Source organism: Vipera berus, assembly GCF_964194415.1.
Source record: "Vipera berus genome assembly, chromosome: 1".
Lineage (NCBI taxonomy): Eukaryota > Metazoa > Chordata > Lepidosauria > Squamata > Viperidae > Vipera > Vipera berus.
Genome location: NC_138202.1, coordinates 52,014,858 through 52,032,312, shown reverse-complemented (window position 1 = coordinate 52,032,312; position 17,455 = coordinate 52,014,858). Strand labels below are relative to the sequence as shown.

The following is a 17,455-nucleotide window of genomic DNA, read 5'->3' as shown; positions in this document are numbered from 1 at the left end:
TTGAAAAACTAAAAAAACCAAGGACATTTTTAATTTGGTAACACAAACTAAGGGTTCTAGAAAAAATCAAAAGAAAAAGTGGACATCCTTATATAGTGTCTTTATAGAGTGAAAAGTAAATTAAAAAAAACATTTTCAGTTGTAGGGACCTTACAAAGAATCTGGAGTCACTTTATATATTCTTTAAGAAGTCCACATTTGACAGTCACTCACTCTCTGTCTCTGTCTGTCTGTGTCTCTCTCTCTCTCTGTCTATATATATTTTGTAACTTTTAGTAACTTTAGTAAACCCCCCCCACACACACACATATTGTAAATTGTTTTGATCTTCATATAGTCTTCTACCAGGAAACTTTGCTTTTTTGTTTTGTTTTTACTGATACCCACTATTTGTTAGTCGTGTGTATGAATAAGAGAGAGGGATGGATAGTAAATGTGGCTAATAATCCTCACATTTAGTTTAGTCTCCCAAAAGCATGTAATGCCAAGATTCAAACAGTATTAAATCCCTGCAAAGAGACCCAGTTACAGATCACTGGAGCAGAGTGCAAGGAAAGAAAGACAGACAAGACAGAATTTATAAACTTTACCTGGAAAACTAACTTGGGGATCTCTCTTGGTTTCTGAGGTTTTGGGACTTCTTTGGTCTTAAGTGAATATCTCTCTCTCTCTCTCTCTCTCTCTTTTAAAGTGTAATTGAATGCTTTGTGATTCCAAGATAGCAAAATACATTTCTGTATTTTGTGTTATTGGACAATCTTTTTTCTTTTTTCTATACAACTTCATTTCAGTCACCGTTCATTGGATAGCTGCTCTGATGAGCTTGTGGATGGCAACTTTCTTTCACTGTAGATACAGTTTTCTTTTGACGAATTCTTGCATCTTGCGTCTTCAGCAAAAGATTGCCATGAATCAGAATTCAGAGCCAGGTTTCAGTTTGGGAGTCTACACAGGCAAGGATGTTCCTTCAGCATAGATCTCCCTCCGGCTGAGCTCCATTGCTCTCGACGCACTTGTTGACCAGGTCCTGCTTCAGTGAACTCCTTTATGCAACCTGAGTGCCCCGCAGAGGTGAAGGACACAGCCTGAGCTGGCTCCATCAGTCAGCAGAACAAATGGGCTTGCTCTGCCTAACATCAGGCCATCTCGGATTCCACCTCTTTTATAGAGATGAGTGATGAAGAGAAGCTCGTTCCGCTTTGCTGCTGTATTAATACACATCAGGGTCCAGCTCCCGGCACTAAATCATGCTACTGCATACATCTGTTATCAGACTCCTCACCAATGTGATGAACAAGACTGCAGATAGAGGCTTCCTCATGTCATTCTTTATAGGATTTTCCTAAAAGAATAAATAGCTCAAATCTTTGCCAACACTCTGCCCTGTCATTGTGATGAATTTAGCTTCTTTCTTAAACATGCAGCAACAAATCTTCCTCTGTCATAGACCCTTTCCCTCCCCCATCTATGGAAAGTTTTGCTGAATTTTGACTGAATTTAGATAGTAATAGTCTACTCAAGATGCTGCCCTCATTCTATGATGGAAAGAAAAGCCTCAATCTACAATAATCCATCTTTTAAAACCTTAATGAAATGTAATGGTATACTATTTATATGGACCTGTCTATTTTTCCCCCTTTTTTGATGTCTTGGATATGGGTAATCCTTGCTTAAAGATGGGACATTTTACAACTGCTTGAAGTTACGATGACCATGGAATGGGTGCTTTATGGCCCATAAAACCTACCTGGATATGATAAATGGTCACACTGCTCCCTGCAGTCGTATGACTTGACATCGGGTGGGTCAGCTTTATGACTGGTTGCAGCATTCTGTGGTCACATGACCATGACTCATATTTTTTTTGGCTTTTTTGCCATTTTTGGTGGTTTCCTGCAAAAAAAAAAACACCCATTCAAATAAATGGGTGTAGCCAGTGCTTTTTTTGTAAAAGAAAAAGATGCCGGAACTCACACATGTCATACAACCTGCCTTGCCTACCCTACAAGGTTCCATCCAAAAAAGGTGCCGGAACTCCGTTCTGAGCGTTCTATGAGAAAAAAAGCCCTGGGTGTAGCAATGGGGAAGTAGAAAATTCCTTCATTGCCAGATCTGTTGGCGAAGTGTAATATTAGTAAGACTACTTATCTTTATTAACTCTTGAGATTACCTGAGAGAAACTCAGGATTGCCATGGAGGTCATGAACTCCCAGACCTTACTGGAGCCACTTTTCAGGGCAGGAGGTCGAAGTCCCTCATCAGAAGATAGCGTTTCACCACACCAGCAGAGACCAATTCTAGCAGTCTGGTAAGGAAGCCTGCTGGGCAGCAGGATGGCTGATATATCAGTAAGATCCCAAACCTCTCTGCATCCCAGCTGAACAGATAGGCACTCCCATGTCAATATCTCAAGAGCAGAACCTTTGGCTACATATAATTAGTGGGTATCGCCACCCACATCCCTGGCTGCCTTCAAATCTGACAAAATATTTGTTACACAGCTTATCAGATTTTAGACACGGTGACACTGTTGTCTTTTGACCAGGCTTCAGAAATGTCTGCCCCCAAAATCTGCTATCTTATTCACCATCAATTTGTGGTTGGCTGTATTGCAAACAAACCTGCCTTTAACCTTCAGCATGTTGAGACCAAGGTTCCCAGCAATCCAGCTTTCTGGAGCCATCAGGCTGTAAGGATCTAGACAGAAGAGATAGGCTAAGCCCTTCGTAGCTTAGGACTGGTTAACTTATGGAACGGTCTCTTCCCAGTTTATGCTTATCCTACTCTATCTGTTCATTGTTCAGTGATGTAATTTTGAAGACACTGAATGGTCCTTTATCTCTATCTGTTTGATTTTGACCCATCTTTGACTTTTCTTCAAATAGAATAGAATAGAATGGAATGGAATGGAATGGAATAGAATAGAATAGAATAGAATAGAATAGAATAGAATAGAATAGAATAGAATAGAATAGAATAGAATAGAATAGAATAGAACAGAATGGAACAGAATGACCTTCTCAATGAATTAAAAAATACATTGCTGGTTCTCGCTTTGATCCCTTTCCTATGATATGGATAGGCACCGAGTTTCTTCCATCTTGTCTCATTCTCTCAGCAGACAAATTGTTCCACACTGCCTAGAATATATTAACGGTCTTCAGTCTGAATCCTATGACTATTTGTAAAGTAGATTCAACCAGGAACTTATCCTACTTTTTTACATGCAGTAGATGTTTTTGAATGATCTTTGGAGCAGAGAAGACCATAGATGGTTCCTTACAGTTTCATCACATCATTTTAATTATTTTGGGTACAAAATTCAGTTTTTTCAACTTGGCGCAAAACAAACACAGCCCTTGATATATTAATACATAAAGCAGCAAGAAATGACTAGTGTGTTTCACTACCGCTATGTATAATAACAGGAAGACTTGCTGTAACTATCAAGAGCTCTCTAGTGTGAGTTCAGAAGTGATTTTCAAAATCAGTGTTTCAAGAGCAGGGTTTCTCAACTGCAAATTTAAGATGTGTGGACTTCGATTCCCCGAATTCTCCTGGCAGCACGCAGAGGTTGAGAAACACTATTCTAGAGTGAGTTAATTCATAGGAGTTGTGAATGGTTTGAGTTTTTTCTTCTTGCATTTTGCAGTCTGGCAAAATGATGCTTTACTGTTGTTTGTTTTTTCTGTTGTTTGTTTGTGACTGGACAGAACATATTGATCAGAGAGCAAAACATATATCAATGAAGTGTAGCTTGCAAGTTTTCATTTTTAAAAAAAAAATCAAGCAGACAATGAAATATTGTTGTAGAAACTTATACTATTTTAGTAGTTTGCCTCCACCCCCCACCGCAGACTGGTTGAAAAGAAATTAATGGTTGAAAGGAAATTAATTAGTAACAACAGGAATGATTAAATGGTGGGGTTTGGCACATAAATCTTGATATTAAAAATGGTAGGTTTTAAAAAATCTGTTTGGCATTACTTTTCACTTCATTTTCTTTGCTGTTTATTGTTGTGTTCTAGCAGCTTTATCTATCCACATAGATGCATCAAACCCCGATCCACCTGTGACCCACCAGAACTGACTCTGGAGCCAGAATCGATCCACCATCTGAAAGAATCATCATCACCACTCACAACAGCTTTAAAAAAAAATGCCATAGGAGACGGTACTAAAAGCAGGCAATTCTTGTATTAGCAACTAGCTCTGTTTTCTAATCTGTCGGACTCCAGAGTATATCACAATTTTTATCAGATGCCTTGACTGGCAATAAATGTCTCTCAGTATTATGTGACATGTCAATATTATCTGATTACTCAATATATCCTGCAAATCATGTTGATATGAAAATGCAAATGTAATCAGTGTTGAGATTTCTATACTAGTAATGTTTCTATTGGTGTGCAAATAGTTATGGCACACCTTTGCTTCTTTGTCCTCAAAGCGAACAAATATTGTGGATATGTGCAAAATGTTATTGTTTATTGAAAATGCTTACTTTTGTTACTAACCTCTTCATATTTGGAAGTATCCATTGTACTAGAATTTCTGTATGAAACAGGGAAATGTTCTAATTGCAGTATTTTGAAGAAGCAGACTTTGTCACTCCAGCATGGATGTTCTGAACGGAGTGAATAGATATTTGGCATGGATTGGGTAACCTGAGTGCTACAGAGGGATCATTTTCCCAACAGTTACTTGTTAGAAAAAAAAATCAAGCACAATAGAGGTAATCCTCCACTTGCACCCATTTGTTCAATGATTGTTCAGAGTTTGGGCAGCACTGAAAAAAATGAAAATACGACTGGTCCTCAAGAGATTTTGACCATTGTACCACTCTTGTCACATGACTGCGACCTGAGCTTCTGGGTGTCTGGCTCGTGAGACAACATCACAGGGAACCGTTTCACGGAATTGCTATTTGCAACCTTTCCTGTTGACTTCATAGGGAAGCCAGCAGGAAAGATTGCAAGTTGCTCCAGTAAATCCACTCCGGCTCTTTCAGCATCCCGCAGCCCCCCCTTCCCACTCCCGGTTGCCATCAGAACCCAAAGACTACTTGTATGCTGGTTAAGTCCCCTTTAAGTTGTTCTTTATGTAGAATTATCCTTTCTCATTTTTTCTTCCAGAATCACTGGAATATCCTAAACTTGATTTAAATGAGATGCATTTTCCCTTTGAGCTCACTTTCCTGTTTTTCCTGTGAACAACCAGCAGAATGATAATTTATGAACTGAATTGTTATGTCAAGAAACTTTGAAATATATAATATTTTTAAGTGATTGATAATAAAAATGGGTGACCGGCAGGATATGCTCTGTATACTATTTTAAAAGACATCTGCTCTATTACCCTGATGTATGCTGCTGTATTACGACCTTTTAGATAAAGTGATTTGGAGTCTTCAACTTCTGAAAGCCCATGCACGTAATTGTTTTTAAATAAAAAACAGCTAGGATGCATTTGGGTCATTGTACATAGTACAATAGTAGCTACGTTTGCCCTAAACCCCACTGCCAGCTAACCAACTTTCATCTCTATTTCAGCCTTCTAGAGTCTTTTTACAGAGGCTGAGCCATTGTTGCACTGGTCTCCTTTCCCTATTCCACTTGTTTGATTTCTACCCTTCTGGCTCCTTCATGGTCCTCACTTAGAGTTTATCTTGATGACCATGCCTTTTCATCTTCTACAATCTCTGTCCAGCATAAAGCATAAAAAACAGTGCAGACTATCACTCCTCTTGACATATTCCTAAGCCCAGCTGCATAAATGTTGTTTTGGTTCCTAGACGCAAATAGAAAACTAACACTAACAGTAGCAAAAGCGTCCTGAATTGAGACTTCCAACTTTTCCATATTTTGGGCATTTTCATTGTAGGCCTCAGAAGGATGCATATCTGTTGGTACAATTAATAGCACAGATATAAAAGTTTAAAAGGAAAGCATTATATCTTCCAATTGTTCTGAAATAGCATGCAGTACAGTTGCAATATTTTTCAGATGAACTTAATATAGGAGAAGCTTTTAAATTTTATCATTTGTTAATCACTTGCATATGTGTGTGTATATGTACAGTATGTATGTGAATGTCTTTTTTTTTGGAAGTGGTTTGTATTTCTTATTTCGTATGATTTTCCCTGTTACTCCTATCATGGTAAAGAGTCATCATATGTGAGTAGGACTGCAAAATAGTCTACATTTCAGGTATCAGCATTCATACTTAAGGGCCTGACAACTAGTTATCCATATAATCAGTCTAGCACGTTTTGCTATACTATACTATATGCTTTTTGGTGCTTTCTTAAATCATCCGCCCTTCTCTGTTAGAAATCTGCTGGATTTAATGTTGACAAGTTCAAAATGGCTGAGTGTTGAATAGGACACAACAGTAATACATTTGATTTGTACCCAATATATTAGGATATAAAATCAGAGTGAATGGGGCTGCAGGTTTGGGTGGATCTTGAAATGCAAGTAGGCAGCAATTCTCCCTTGTGGCATTTGGTGTATTCAGCTAGCAGTTATTATGCTTAGGAACAGAGAAAGGATTGGTATGTTTCATATGCTTTTATAATGCTTTGTGTCAGTTGATAATATTAAAGAATAACATGCAGGAATAAGAACATGTACTAGTTCTATATAAATATTTGAATGCAAACAGGCACTGATTTTGTTGTAGATTTTGCAAGGTGTGGTGAAATGGGTTTATCAGGTAACAAACTGCAATTCATGCATGCTATACTAAAATAGTTAGTGATGCTGTGCCTGTGTCCAAGCCATTAAATGCTAACCATGTTTCCCAGGCACAGATCTTCATTAGTAGACTCCTTATATTCTCTTAATACACTCTGAAATTGATTGTCAAGAAAAGCCCCTTTTAATCGTGTATAAAGGATGCACAAGTCAATTTATTTGAATGCTTTCTGAAGATTTGAGAGGCCTTGGGGAAATCACTATCATAACTGTTGTTTCCAGATTAGTCATTTTATTGTCTCCTGTATAAATTCTCATAGAACTGAATGGAAGCTCTACTATGCCTCAGATCCTATGCTGCATAACATACATTACACATTTAGACATGCTGAAGATTTTGTAAAACTTCCTACTTTTTCTGTGTTCCCAGATCTAGAGCTCAAATAGGGTTAGAATTGGATTTATAATATATATATCAATACAAGAGCACTGCTTGCTGTTTCATTGGTTTCTTATCATGATTGCCCTGTTCCTTTAAAATATAAACTTTGTTCCGCACTTAATAGTTGTAAAAAATGACAAAATGTTTGGAGCTGAGTCAAAGGATATAGAAACAAGCCTAAATCTATTGATTTGTTTCTTTATTATGCTTCAATTAACTTTATTTAACCATTTTTATAAAAGTACTACTTCCACTCACCATTTGGAAAAATGGTTTCTCCATAAGAATGTTTGATACTTAACATTCATAGCTGCTACTATATTTGTAGTCAGATAATTATTACTATATAAATAGGGCCCTATGAATTCTACGCAGAATATATTTCAAATCTTGGATAAGAAATACGCATACATCTTTTTAACAAGAAAAAGTTGCAGTTCTGTAACTGGAATAAAAGCAAACTAACTGTCAGCTTTACTTCTGATTACAGTATTATGGAGTTCTTTATAATACATAAACTGATATGTGGTACAACATGGAGAAAGCAGTGTGGGCTTCAATGCCTATTATCATACGAGTGCAGGACACAGAAGACCCTTGACACTTGCAAATTTTAGATGTTCTGTATTAAGCTGTGGTGGCTATATTCTGATGTTGTATTTACTGATCTTTCAAGTTAGAGCTTCTGTATCTATTTTAATGTTTTTTATTTTAATTTTGCAAAAACTATTGTGATCCAAAAATCCTATTTTTGGAAGAGCATAGCTGCTTTTTTTAGGTTGTTGGGAGTTGGGTGGTTTACAAATTTAATTTAATAATAATAACAATAAATAATACACTTCAGTGATGGAATAAATGAGTTTTAAACTAGACCTTGTGCCAAATCTAATTATTAGTAATTACAATATTGGAGAACTCCCATTAAAAGATGTGTGCAACAACTTAATTAAGGCCTGGTTACAGATAATGAACAGGGGAATCACTCCAGCACTGCTTGTGTGCAAGACTGATACTGTACACAGATGGCTCTTTCTAGATTAAGGTACTGGAATTTTAACACATATGATATATTTCATGATGGAGATTTACAAAATTATGCCTGGTGTGGAAGATATAACACAAGGTCACCCCAAGAAACAGTGAAATATATAAAAGGAAGTACTTCTTAACCTAATACACATTTTATGGGATTTGTTACCAGATGATACCGTGATACTATTAACTTAGATGGCTTCAATCTGTTACTGGGTACTATCTGTACCCAAATTTACTCTACAAAGCTTTCAGCTTTAGCAAGATGCACTGAATATTTCTTACTGCAGAGCAAATATAGGAGAAGGCCATTTGCTTATAAAACGCCTAACTGGCTATTGTGAAGGATGGAAAAATTGTTAGATCCAGCAGAGTTTTTGTTTGTCACTCCCTGTTTCAATTAATCTAGGGCATGACAAAATAGGTACCTGGTTCTGCAGATACCTTGCTGTGGGGTGATCCTAGCTGTTATATGCTACACAGAAAAAAAAATGTGAGAAAAAATCTGAAAATCAGATTGGTTCTTAGTAGTAGTAGTATAGTACTATAAAACTGGCACATAAAAACTGCTCAAAACTGCATGCAGTGACTGATCTGTGAGTACTCTATCTACTTGCTAAGGCTGTAAGTATATACTTGTTAAGGTTTTGGCTTTCACTGTATGGCCCATTTTACTTGCCTTAATTATATTCTGAAGGCCTGTAAACAAGCCTACATGGAAAATCAACACCTATGAAATAGCCTGTTCCTTGGGCAGAGCCATGTGGATGTGATTTAAAGTTGATTCGCCTTGATAAGAAATAGCTCAGAAGCTGTTTCTAGTGTTTTCTACCCCCACAAAGGATGCAGCTTGGTATTGCAGGCGCACACAGATTATTTCCAATTGGAATGACAGACCCTTTTTTTTCCTGGAGAAACGTTCAGAAATTTGCAATGCAGGCTGTTGATGCTGAAACCCTTGTCATCTCTATATATGAATTAGGGACCAGCCTCTGCCGAATATCTCTGGGGTGTTCACAGCATTGGGATTAGATGCACTGAATGTTTCTGCTGATTATCCTAATAATCTCCATACAAATCTCAGTTGAGGCTTGCCTCTTACTTTTGTCCCGTCGTCTGCGTGAATAATGCTGTCAAATGTTTTGTAAATGTACCCAGGAGAGGTGCTCTATCATTGGATAGAGAAATATATAGAAAATGGAAGAAGCCCTTTCTTGATACATTGTTTTTTAAAGATGACCAGTTTAATTTGCTGCCCATCTGATTTTTCTCATCTGCCTCTCACGGCAGAATATTAACGATACGTCCATCTATTTTGCTTAGTCAAATGGATTCATGGTGCCAGAATACCTTTTCTCACGGGAACACTGGTCTGCAGGTACTATGGTCAAGCTTTGTGATTTTTACATGATTTATTTAAATGTTTTGTTCACAAATGTTTACAGATAGTCCTCAACATACGACCACAATTGAGCCCAAAATATATGTGGCTAAGTGAGACATTTGTTAAGTGAGTTTTGCCCCATTTTACGACCTTGTCACAGTTGTTAAGTGAATCACCGCAGTTCTTAAATTAGTAACAAAGTTGTTAAATGAATCTGGCTTCCCCATTGACTTCGTTTGTCAGGAGATCACAGAAGGTGATCACATGACCCTGGGACATTCAACTGTCATAAATATGGGTCAGTTGCCAAGCGTCTGAATTTTGATCACATGATCAGGGAATGTTGCAACAGTTGTAAATGTGAAAAATGGTCATAACTCACTTTTTTCAGAGCTGTTGTAACTTTGAATGGTCGCTAAGTGAACAGTTGTAAGTCGAGGACTATCTGTTACTTCAAAGTACAAAATGGAGAGCCTATTTTGTCTATCAAATCTCTTTATCTCATATTTCTATATTTTCATATAGAAAACTAGCATCCTGGTGGTAGGAAACTAAGCCCACTAGTGTGTTAATTGTCAGCATAGAGGATTTTCCCCCCTTTGTGCAAAGTTAATTATTTAACCTCCTTTTGAAATATGGCTGAACCCTACAGACAGCTTATCACCATGATGAGAGTCTGTGGAACTACTCATGAGCAATTTCTGTGGAAGCTTGGTAACACAGTAGAGACTTTGTGGATTTAAATGGGTTGAGATTCTTGCCCAAATCATTAATAACATAGGTCAGGAGTCTTCAAACCTGGCCCTTTTATGACTTGTGGCTGGCTGAAGAATTCTGGGAGTTGAAGTCCACAAGTCCACAAGTCATAAAAGGGCCAAGTTTGAAGACCCCTGACACTTCTATAGGAGTTTGGTCATTCACTGTAATCTCTGCAAAAACTTCTGCTTATGTTGTACATAGAAACTGCTTGCATGTGTGCATTTTGTTTTCAGCAGGTCCTGGATTCCTGAGGCCTTCACAAGCATTGTCTAGGACAAGTACTGTAAAAATATGCTATGTTGTGGTTTGGGAATTTTATTTTAGAAAATACTTTTTAAAATAGTAATGTGCTTATGTTCAATAAAAGTTTCCTGCTAACCATGATATGGATTTATTTCATTTATTGCTACATTTACGTTTCAGCTTCCCCTACTAACTGCAATATTAAATTTGAACAGGGTGAAATACTTTTTATTAGACGAGGCATTTCAGACATAATCTCTTAGAAGCAGAATTGGTTCAAAAGTTTTGATATGCAGTTAACATTCGAATAATGTTATAGTTTAGTACTCTATGAATCAGGCAACCTGAAGCTAGTTCAATGGAGTAATTAAGATGGTTGTCTCAAGGTTATATATGAAGCAGTTAGTATGTGTGGTCTTCATCAAGCCTTCAGAACTTGATGCTGAATACACCTGAGCAGGGATCAAGAGAGTGAGTGTACACTTAATAGTTTGGAACTGGCCTCACTTACAGGACTGTGAATATTCTTAATCTCTACTTAACTATCTTGAATGCTTTTTTCAACATTCCTGGTTTTGGACATAACTTTTTAATGTGAAGCAATAATTTATGTTTTGGTATAAGGATACACGATTGGTCTGTTAAGAAAGTGGGAATGGAAAAAAATGAATTATGCTTACATTAGTCCTCAAGTGCTCAAACAATCACCAAAACTCTATTTGGATTGCAGCAGCATATATATGCAATAAACCAATATTTATCAACTTTAGATTTAAGTAACACAAGGCTCATAACGTTTTTGATTCCTCAACAATTAACCAAGATAAAACACTCCTTCCTATATACTTTTTACAGTTCAGACATTGGAATTCCAACTGTATTAGAACAAGCAAGATCTGCACATGCTCCCTCTTGTTGATGTTTCCTGGATTGCTGCATAGCAGTTTCCTACTCTGCACTAATTAGGAAGACAACCCATTAAAATATTACCTTGCAATGCAGTTATGTAATCGGGATATTAATTTGGTTAGCAAATTGCAAAATTTTGGATTAAAATGTACATTGGGGAAAGGAAGAAATTGATAGGAAGTGGCTCATATGTGAATTGAGTTTCTGATTGCACTTTAAAAATTCAGTGCATGCTTCTGTTTCCTAGACTGGTATAAGTTAATCATTTGAGAGCCTTCTCATATATGATAGGCATAAAAAGACAGGAAGGTTCATACAGGTCCTGCTTCATAGTAATACTCTACTACAGATAATTAATTATTGTTAATTTATTCCTCTTGAGATTATTTTGATTCATGTGTGGTAATATAACAATAAAATATGCAAATGAGATATATATCCTTACAGTTTGATAAAACTTCATGTCATATTTAGCCATTAACTGGATGCCTGGAGACGATAATGAAAACAATAAAAATATACAAATTAAACACATATAGCAATGAAACCACAGATACACAAATAAAAGGAAATAGAGGCCATCTAGTTAATATCCACCTCATTAGCTGTCATCCCTTCAAGGTAGGCCAGGTTAGGAAATATAATCACGAAATATTAGAAGTCTATTGACATAGTTTATAGTAACCATCTTGAAAGCCTGACAGTGTTTCCTCTTGTCTCCCTCATACTAAAGAGAGTCAAGGTGGGACAATATTTAGTTTCCTGCTTGCATTTTCTTGTTTTTGTGGACTAAGTTCAGGTTTTACAGTTGATGCTGTATATTTTCAAAGTCACCTCTGTTCTGTAACAAATGTATGCTCTTAAAAGCATATATAATATTGTATTAACAGACTTACATAGATTCAAGAGAGAGAGAGATGGCAGTTTGTTTGGATCCAGGTGGAAGACTGCCTCTTTTAAGGTTTTGTACTCCTTACCTTCATTTACAGAAGGGCTTGCTTGTGACTTAGCAGCTGTGGCATAAACTGTTGTTGCTCAGGCTCTGTCCAGAGTGCTGAAACATTTTTCTTGACTTCAAGGTTCCCAGCTTTGACGAGATCATTCTGCTTTTTTACATGATTTTCCTTCTGCATTTGCAGCTCTTTCTAACACAGCCCATGAGATGATCTGTGCCTTATATTCTAGTAGCTAATGAGGCAGGTTATCAGCACAATTACTGCAAATAATGCAGTAAAATACTTCCATGGCTTGGACCATAGTTGTTTTTCAGCAGCTTTCCTTTCAAGGTAGCATGAATACCACTTCATTGTTTCAGCAAAGATTTTTCAGCCAGCCATTTGACAAATGGGTATATAGTAATCGAAATGGCTTGCAACTTTTAGGGTTATATTCAAAGTAGGTAACTGTTGCCTTAGGCCTCTAATGGAAAAATAGCAAAAGTTTTTTCTTGCAGTTAGAGAGAGGGCTTATCCTGAGAAGAGATGATTTTAACAAAAGAAGAACCAAAAGCAAATGGATTTTCCTTCTTGGGTGCCTAATACTACTCCTATTATTCCCTTTCCCCATTTTCCTGTTATGGATTGGGGAAGCATTAACTTGGAATAATCAATGTAACTTCCTGGAGAGCCCTTGAGTTAAAAGCTTGTCATGTTTCTTCATTTAGTGGAACAGATGGGGGCTTGGTATCAGGAGGCTAGGTTTGGTCCCCTTACAGATGGATGTTCCAACTTACAAAGTGCTTTCCGCAGGCTGATTGGTCACATTCTATCAGCACACCAATTTTTCTCCTTCAAGTTCTGGGATTCAGGGATAAAGCTGCTGAGAGAAATTAGTGCTGCTGTGAATGCTAAGATCTTAAAGCAGTTTCTTGAACATGTGTCCTAGAAACATTTCAGTCAACAGTAGCACCATTTCAGTCTGTGTTCCAAGTAAACACATAAAAACCAGATTTATTCACATGTAATTTATTCACACTTCTAAACAACAGCAATATTATTACTGGCCATCCTGGCAATCTCCCCGTGATACTTGGAGGTTTGCAGTAAAATCACATTCTGAACTCAGAATCTGCAGCTCCAAACAATAATAAAACATGATGGGGTGGTAATGGTTTTGCACAACATGAAGCAAGAACAGGTTTCTTAAAACCTGGCGTATCTAGGCAGGATTATTAGTGTTCTCCATGAACAGAATATGGAGAACTGCTTCCTATTCAAGTTCTTAGTTTAAAAATCAACATCAAAAAACAGCAGAAAGGGAAGGAGAATGGAATAGAAATAGAAGATTATATAATTATTTCAGTGGCATGATGTTTGTTTTAGGAAGTGTAGTGGGATTGAGAGGTTGTTCCAAAAGTTCTTCCAAAAAGTGAGATTTGAGGAGATATTTGAAGGATATCACAGAAACAGTAACAGGAAACTGTGAAGATGCCAGTTAAAAGAAGCAACACAAGGCAAAGTTTTAACAGGAAGTAGAAGAGATTTGGATGGGTGCAACAGGTGTATAGGGACACAGTGGCTCAGTGGGTTAGGACACTGAGCTTGTCGATCGGAAGGTCGGCAGTTTGGCGGGTTGAATCCCGAGTGCCGCGTAACAGAGTGAGCGCCTGTTACTTGTCCCAGCTTCTGCCAACCTAGCAGTTTGAAAGCACGTAAAAATGCAAGTAGAAAAATAGGGACCACTACAGTGGGAAGGTAACAGCGTTCTGTGTGCCTTTGGCATCTAGTCATGCCGGCCACATGACCACGGAGACGTCCTCGGACAAGCGCTGGCTCTTCAGCTTTGAAACGGAGATGAGCACCGGCCCCTAGAGTCGGAAATGACTAGCACGCATGTGCGGGGGAACCTTTACCTTTACCTTTAACAGGTGTATATATAGCTAAGCAAAACTAGTGGCTGAGTTATAAGAGAGCTGGTTGGTAGTGGGAGGGAGGAGCCATTCCAACAGGAGGTTTTTAAAGCAAGCCTTCTTCATGGTTCTCAAGCAAGCAGGAAGCCAAGGCAGTGGAGATTAAAGAAACTGGGAGAGGAGAAAGAGTCAGTGTAATATGACAATTAAGATACTAGACAGGAACCAGTGAAGTTTTCATCCAACCATATCTCATTCTGCAATTTTGGATTAATCACTTATTTCTCACTGTAGCGTATTTCATAGGATTGTTATTGTGAAAGCAAAATGAGGGAAGGCTCCCGTGTATGTTGCTTTGAACGTCCAGAAGAAGGATGTGATATAAACATTTGACTTCTCTGATTTCTTTCTTTTTTTTAGAAATGTTTTATTGATTTTTTTACAATAATAATCCTTAGTGCCTAGTGTACAGCGTGTTGTCTTGGTCCATATATTTTGAAAAAAACAATAGTAGTTAACAGTCAATAATAATTAATTTTTGTAATTCCATAATTAGTGTATTAATTAATAGTATATTTCTTTGATCTTCCCTTCTCCCAATAGTATTCTCCTTCTTCAACCTTAATCAAAAATAATTCTTAATATTTTCAATACATAAATGGTTAAATATAAACATTCTGTGATCATCAGGGCACCCCTCTTTCTTCGTCACCTCTCTGGGGCGACCTCAGATCCACTTAGGGTCCCCTGGCAGGGCGAAATCAGCCGTGGGGTGGGGAGCTCTACAATCCCGCAACTGTGCGCTACGGTGCAAAAACCAGAAGTCCGATTTCTCTGATTTCTTTGTTCAGGAGCTCAAAGAAATAACATAGCATTTTCACTCTATTTTCTACAATCAGGAGTGTGTGTGGGGGGGGAGAGAGCCAGTGAGGATTTGTGGCTGAGGTTAGATATACCCCAGTACTTGTTTCCGCCCATTAACTTAGCACTCTGACTCTCATATCAGTTAAAACACATAAAGTCAAGCAAGATGATCAATGACCACCAAAAGGGAACAGGAAGCAACAATTTTAGTTGGAAGAACAGAGAACAAAGAGAGGAATTACATACAGACCCAGTCCAGTGAAGTGTGAAAACTAGTCTGTATTGGCTATGAGAACAATCCTCATCTGAAGCCAAGTCAGCTGCAAATATAGTTATGGTCTTTTTTCCATTCCTTGCATGTTTGTTTTCACCTGTGGGTTTCACATCATCATCTCTGCCTGAAAGACATACTGTAGGGAAAGAATGGTGTTTGTAGGATAAGGAGTAACTAGCTTCTGCAGGGTCTGATCTCAATCATTCCCCTCGTTCCATGAAAGCATTTTGTGTTATAAGCAAAGTAACTTCGTAACTGCCCCAACGTATAATCTCTGGTGATGGTTGGGGTTGGATTGTATAGTCAATTCAACATGGATATCTCTTTGCCCTTTTCTCCCAGGTATTAAGATTCTGTGTGTTTTCACCACTGTTCAGTCTTTGGGACATTTTATCCAGAGAGAAATGATGGTCCTACTTGTGTGAAATACTGGATGTAATTCCCACTTGTGCTTAAATGCCAGGATGGAGCAGACAAACTTGTTCAAATGCATCAGCCTTTGAAAGGAAATCCACAACTGGTTGTGAACTAAACCCTGCCTCCAGGATAAATATTCTTTTCCTCCTCTCCCTACACCTTAGGGGAGGGAGCTTAGAGGGAATCAAGTAAATTTGCCTTTTCCTCATTCTTTCTGTTTTCAGTTCCCCTCCCCTCCCATGATCTCCTTATGTTCTGATCAGGTTCTTTAAAGGCAATAATTGTCAGTATCATTGCCCCTTGGAATTTTCTGTGTATGCCTTGTTCTCCTCTGGCAACTTTTTCTTTATGCATAAGCTATTTAGAATGGCATTGCCAACCTGCTGTCCATCCATGACTGACTTTAAGTACAATGAGAATGTTAAAAGTTGAAGTACCATCTGGAGGGCAGCAAATTGATGAAGGTTGCTTTAGAGTATGGATAGGAACTCCTAGGAACACATTTGGAAATTCAGTGGACACATTTGATAGGCTACTCAGAAAAATGCCTGCTATGGGAGAATTGCCTTTTCACAAAAGGTCCTGACCATTCACAAGTAAATATCTGGCCAGAATGGTCTCTCCCAAAGCGGTTGCTAGAAAGTAATTTGGATGCTAAAAGTTGTTGTTTTGTATCATGTCAGGTTCCTATTTAATATTTTATAACTGCTGTTTATTTTTTAAAATATTACTAGGCTGCCAACACAATGGAATAATACTTTTAAACATTTAAGAGTTTTGTTTTTTGCTTTAATTTTTGCATTTAGCTGAAGTGTAAACTATATTTGGGGCTTTCTCTTCTCTTTACTCTTATTCATGTAAGCTTACTACAGACTTGATTGGGTCACATAAAAGTATAAAGGCAATGCCTTGTAGAATTTCCTACAGGGTTAATCTTGGAAATATTTTACTGAAGGTTTGATTTCTCTTTCTTTCTTTTTCATGTTTTCAACAATTTGTAATACAATGCACATGAGAAAACCATTGCTTTTGCTGAAAGTACCACTTTATTTCAATCATAGATAAAGGTAAAGGTTCCCCCGCACATGCGTGCTAGTCGTTTCCGACTCTAGGGGCCGGTGCTCATCTCCGTTTCAAAGCCGAAGAGCCAGCGCTTGTCCGAGGACATCTCCGTGGTCATGTGGCCGGCATGACTGGACGCCAAAGGCGCACGGAACGCTGTTACCTTCCCACCGTAGTGGTCCCTATTTTTCTACTTGCATTTTTACGTGCTTTCGAACTGCTAGGTGGGCAGAAGCTGGGACGAGTAACAGGCGCTCACTCTGCTACGCGGCACTCGGGATTCGACCCACCAAACTGCCGACCTTCTGATCGACAAGCTCAGCGTCCTAACCCACTGAGCCACCGCGTCCCTATTTCAATCATACAACCCCTTTAATTTGGAAATCCTTCATATTTATTAACTACTGACTATTTATGGAATATATTGATATCTCAGGAACTACGTCCACCTATTTGAGGAGTTCACAAGTGACAGAATTTTGTAAAAGACTGCTAATATACTTTTATGATGATGATGTGTGAA

General features: G+C 37.9%; 1 protein-coding gene across 5 annotated transcripts in view; it reads left to right on the top strand.

Annotated features, from left to right (window-relative positions):
* GPATCH2L (G-patch domain containing 2 like) overlaps positions 1-10,699 on the top strand; it is a 45,187-nt gene extending 34,488 nt beyond the window's left edge. For 3 of the 5 annotated variants that reach the window (XM_081344559.1, XM_081344557.1, XM_081344558.1), the window contains one exon: positions 4,029-10,699. In XM_081344559.1, coding sequence (XP_081200685.1) covers positions 4,029-4,090 — 62 coding nt within the window. In that variant the 3' untranslated portion in view covers positions 4,091-10,699. The remainder of the gene's footprint in view (positions 1-4,028) is intronic. The other 2 variants (XR_014028565.1, XM_081344560.1) reach the window with 2 other exon arrangements.
* The last annotated feature ends 6,756 nt before the right edge of the window (positions 10,700-17,455 follow it).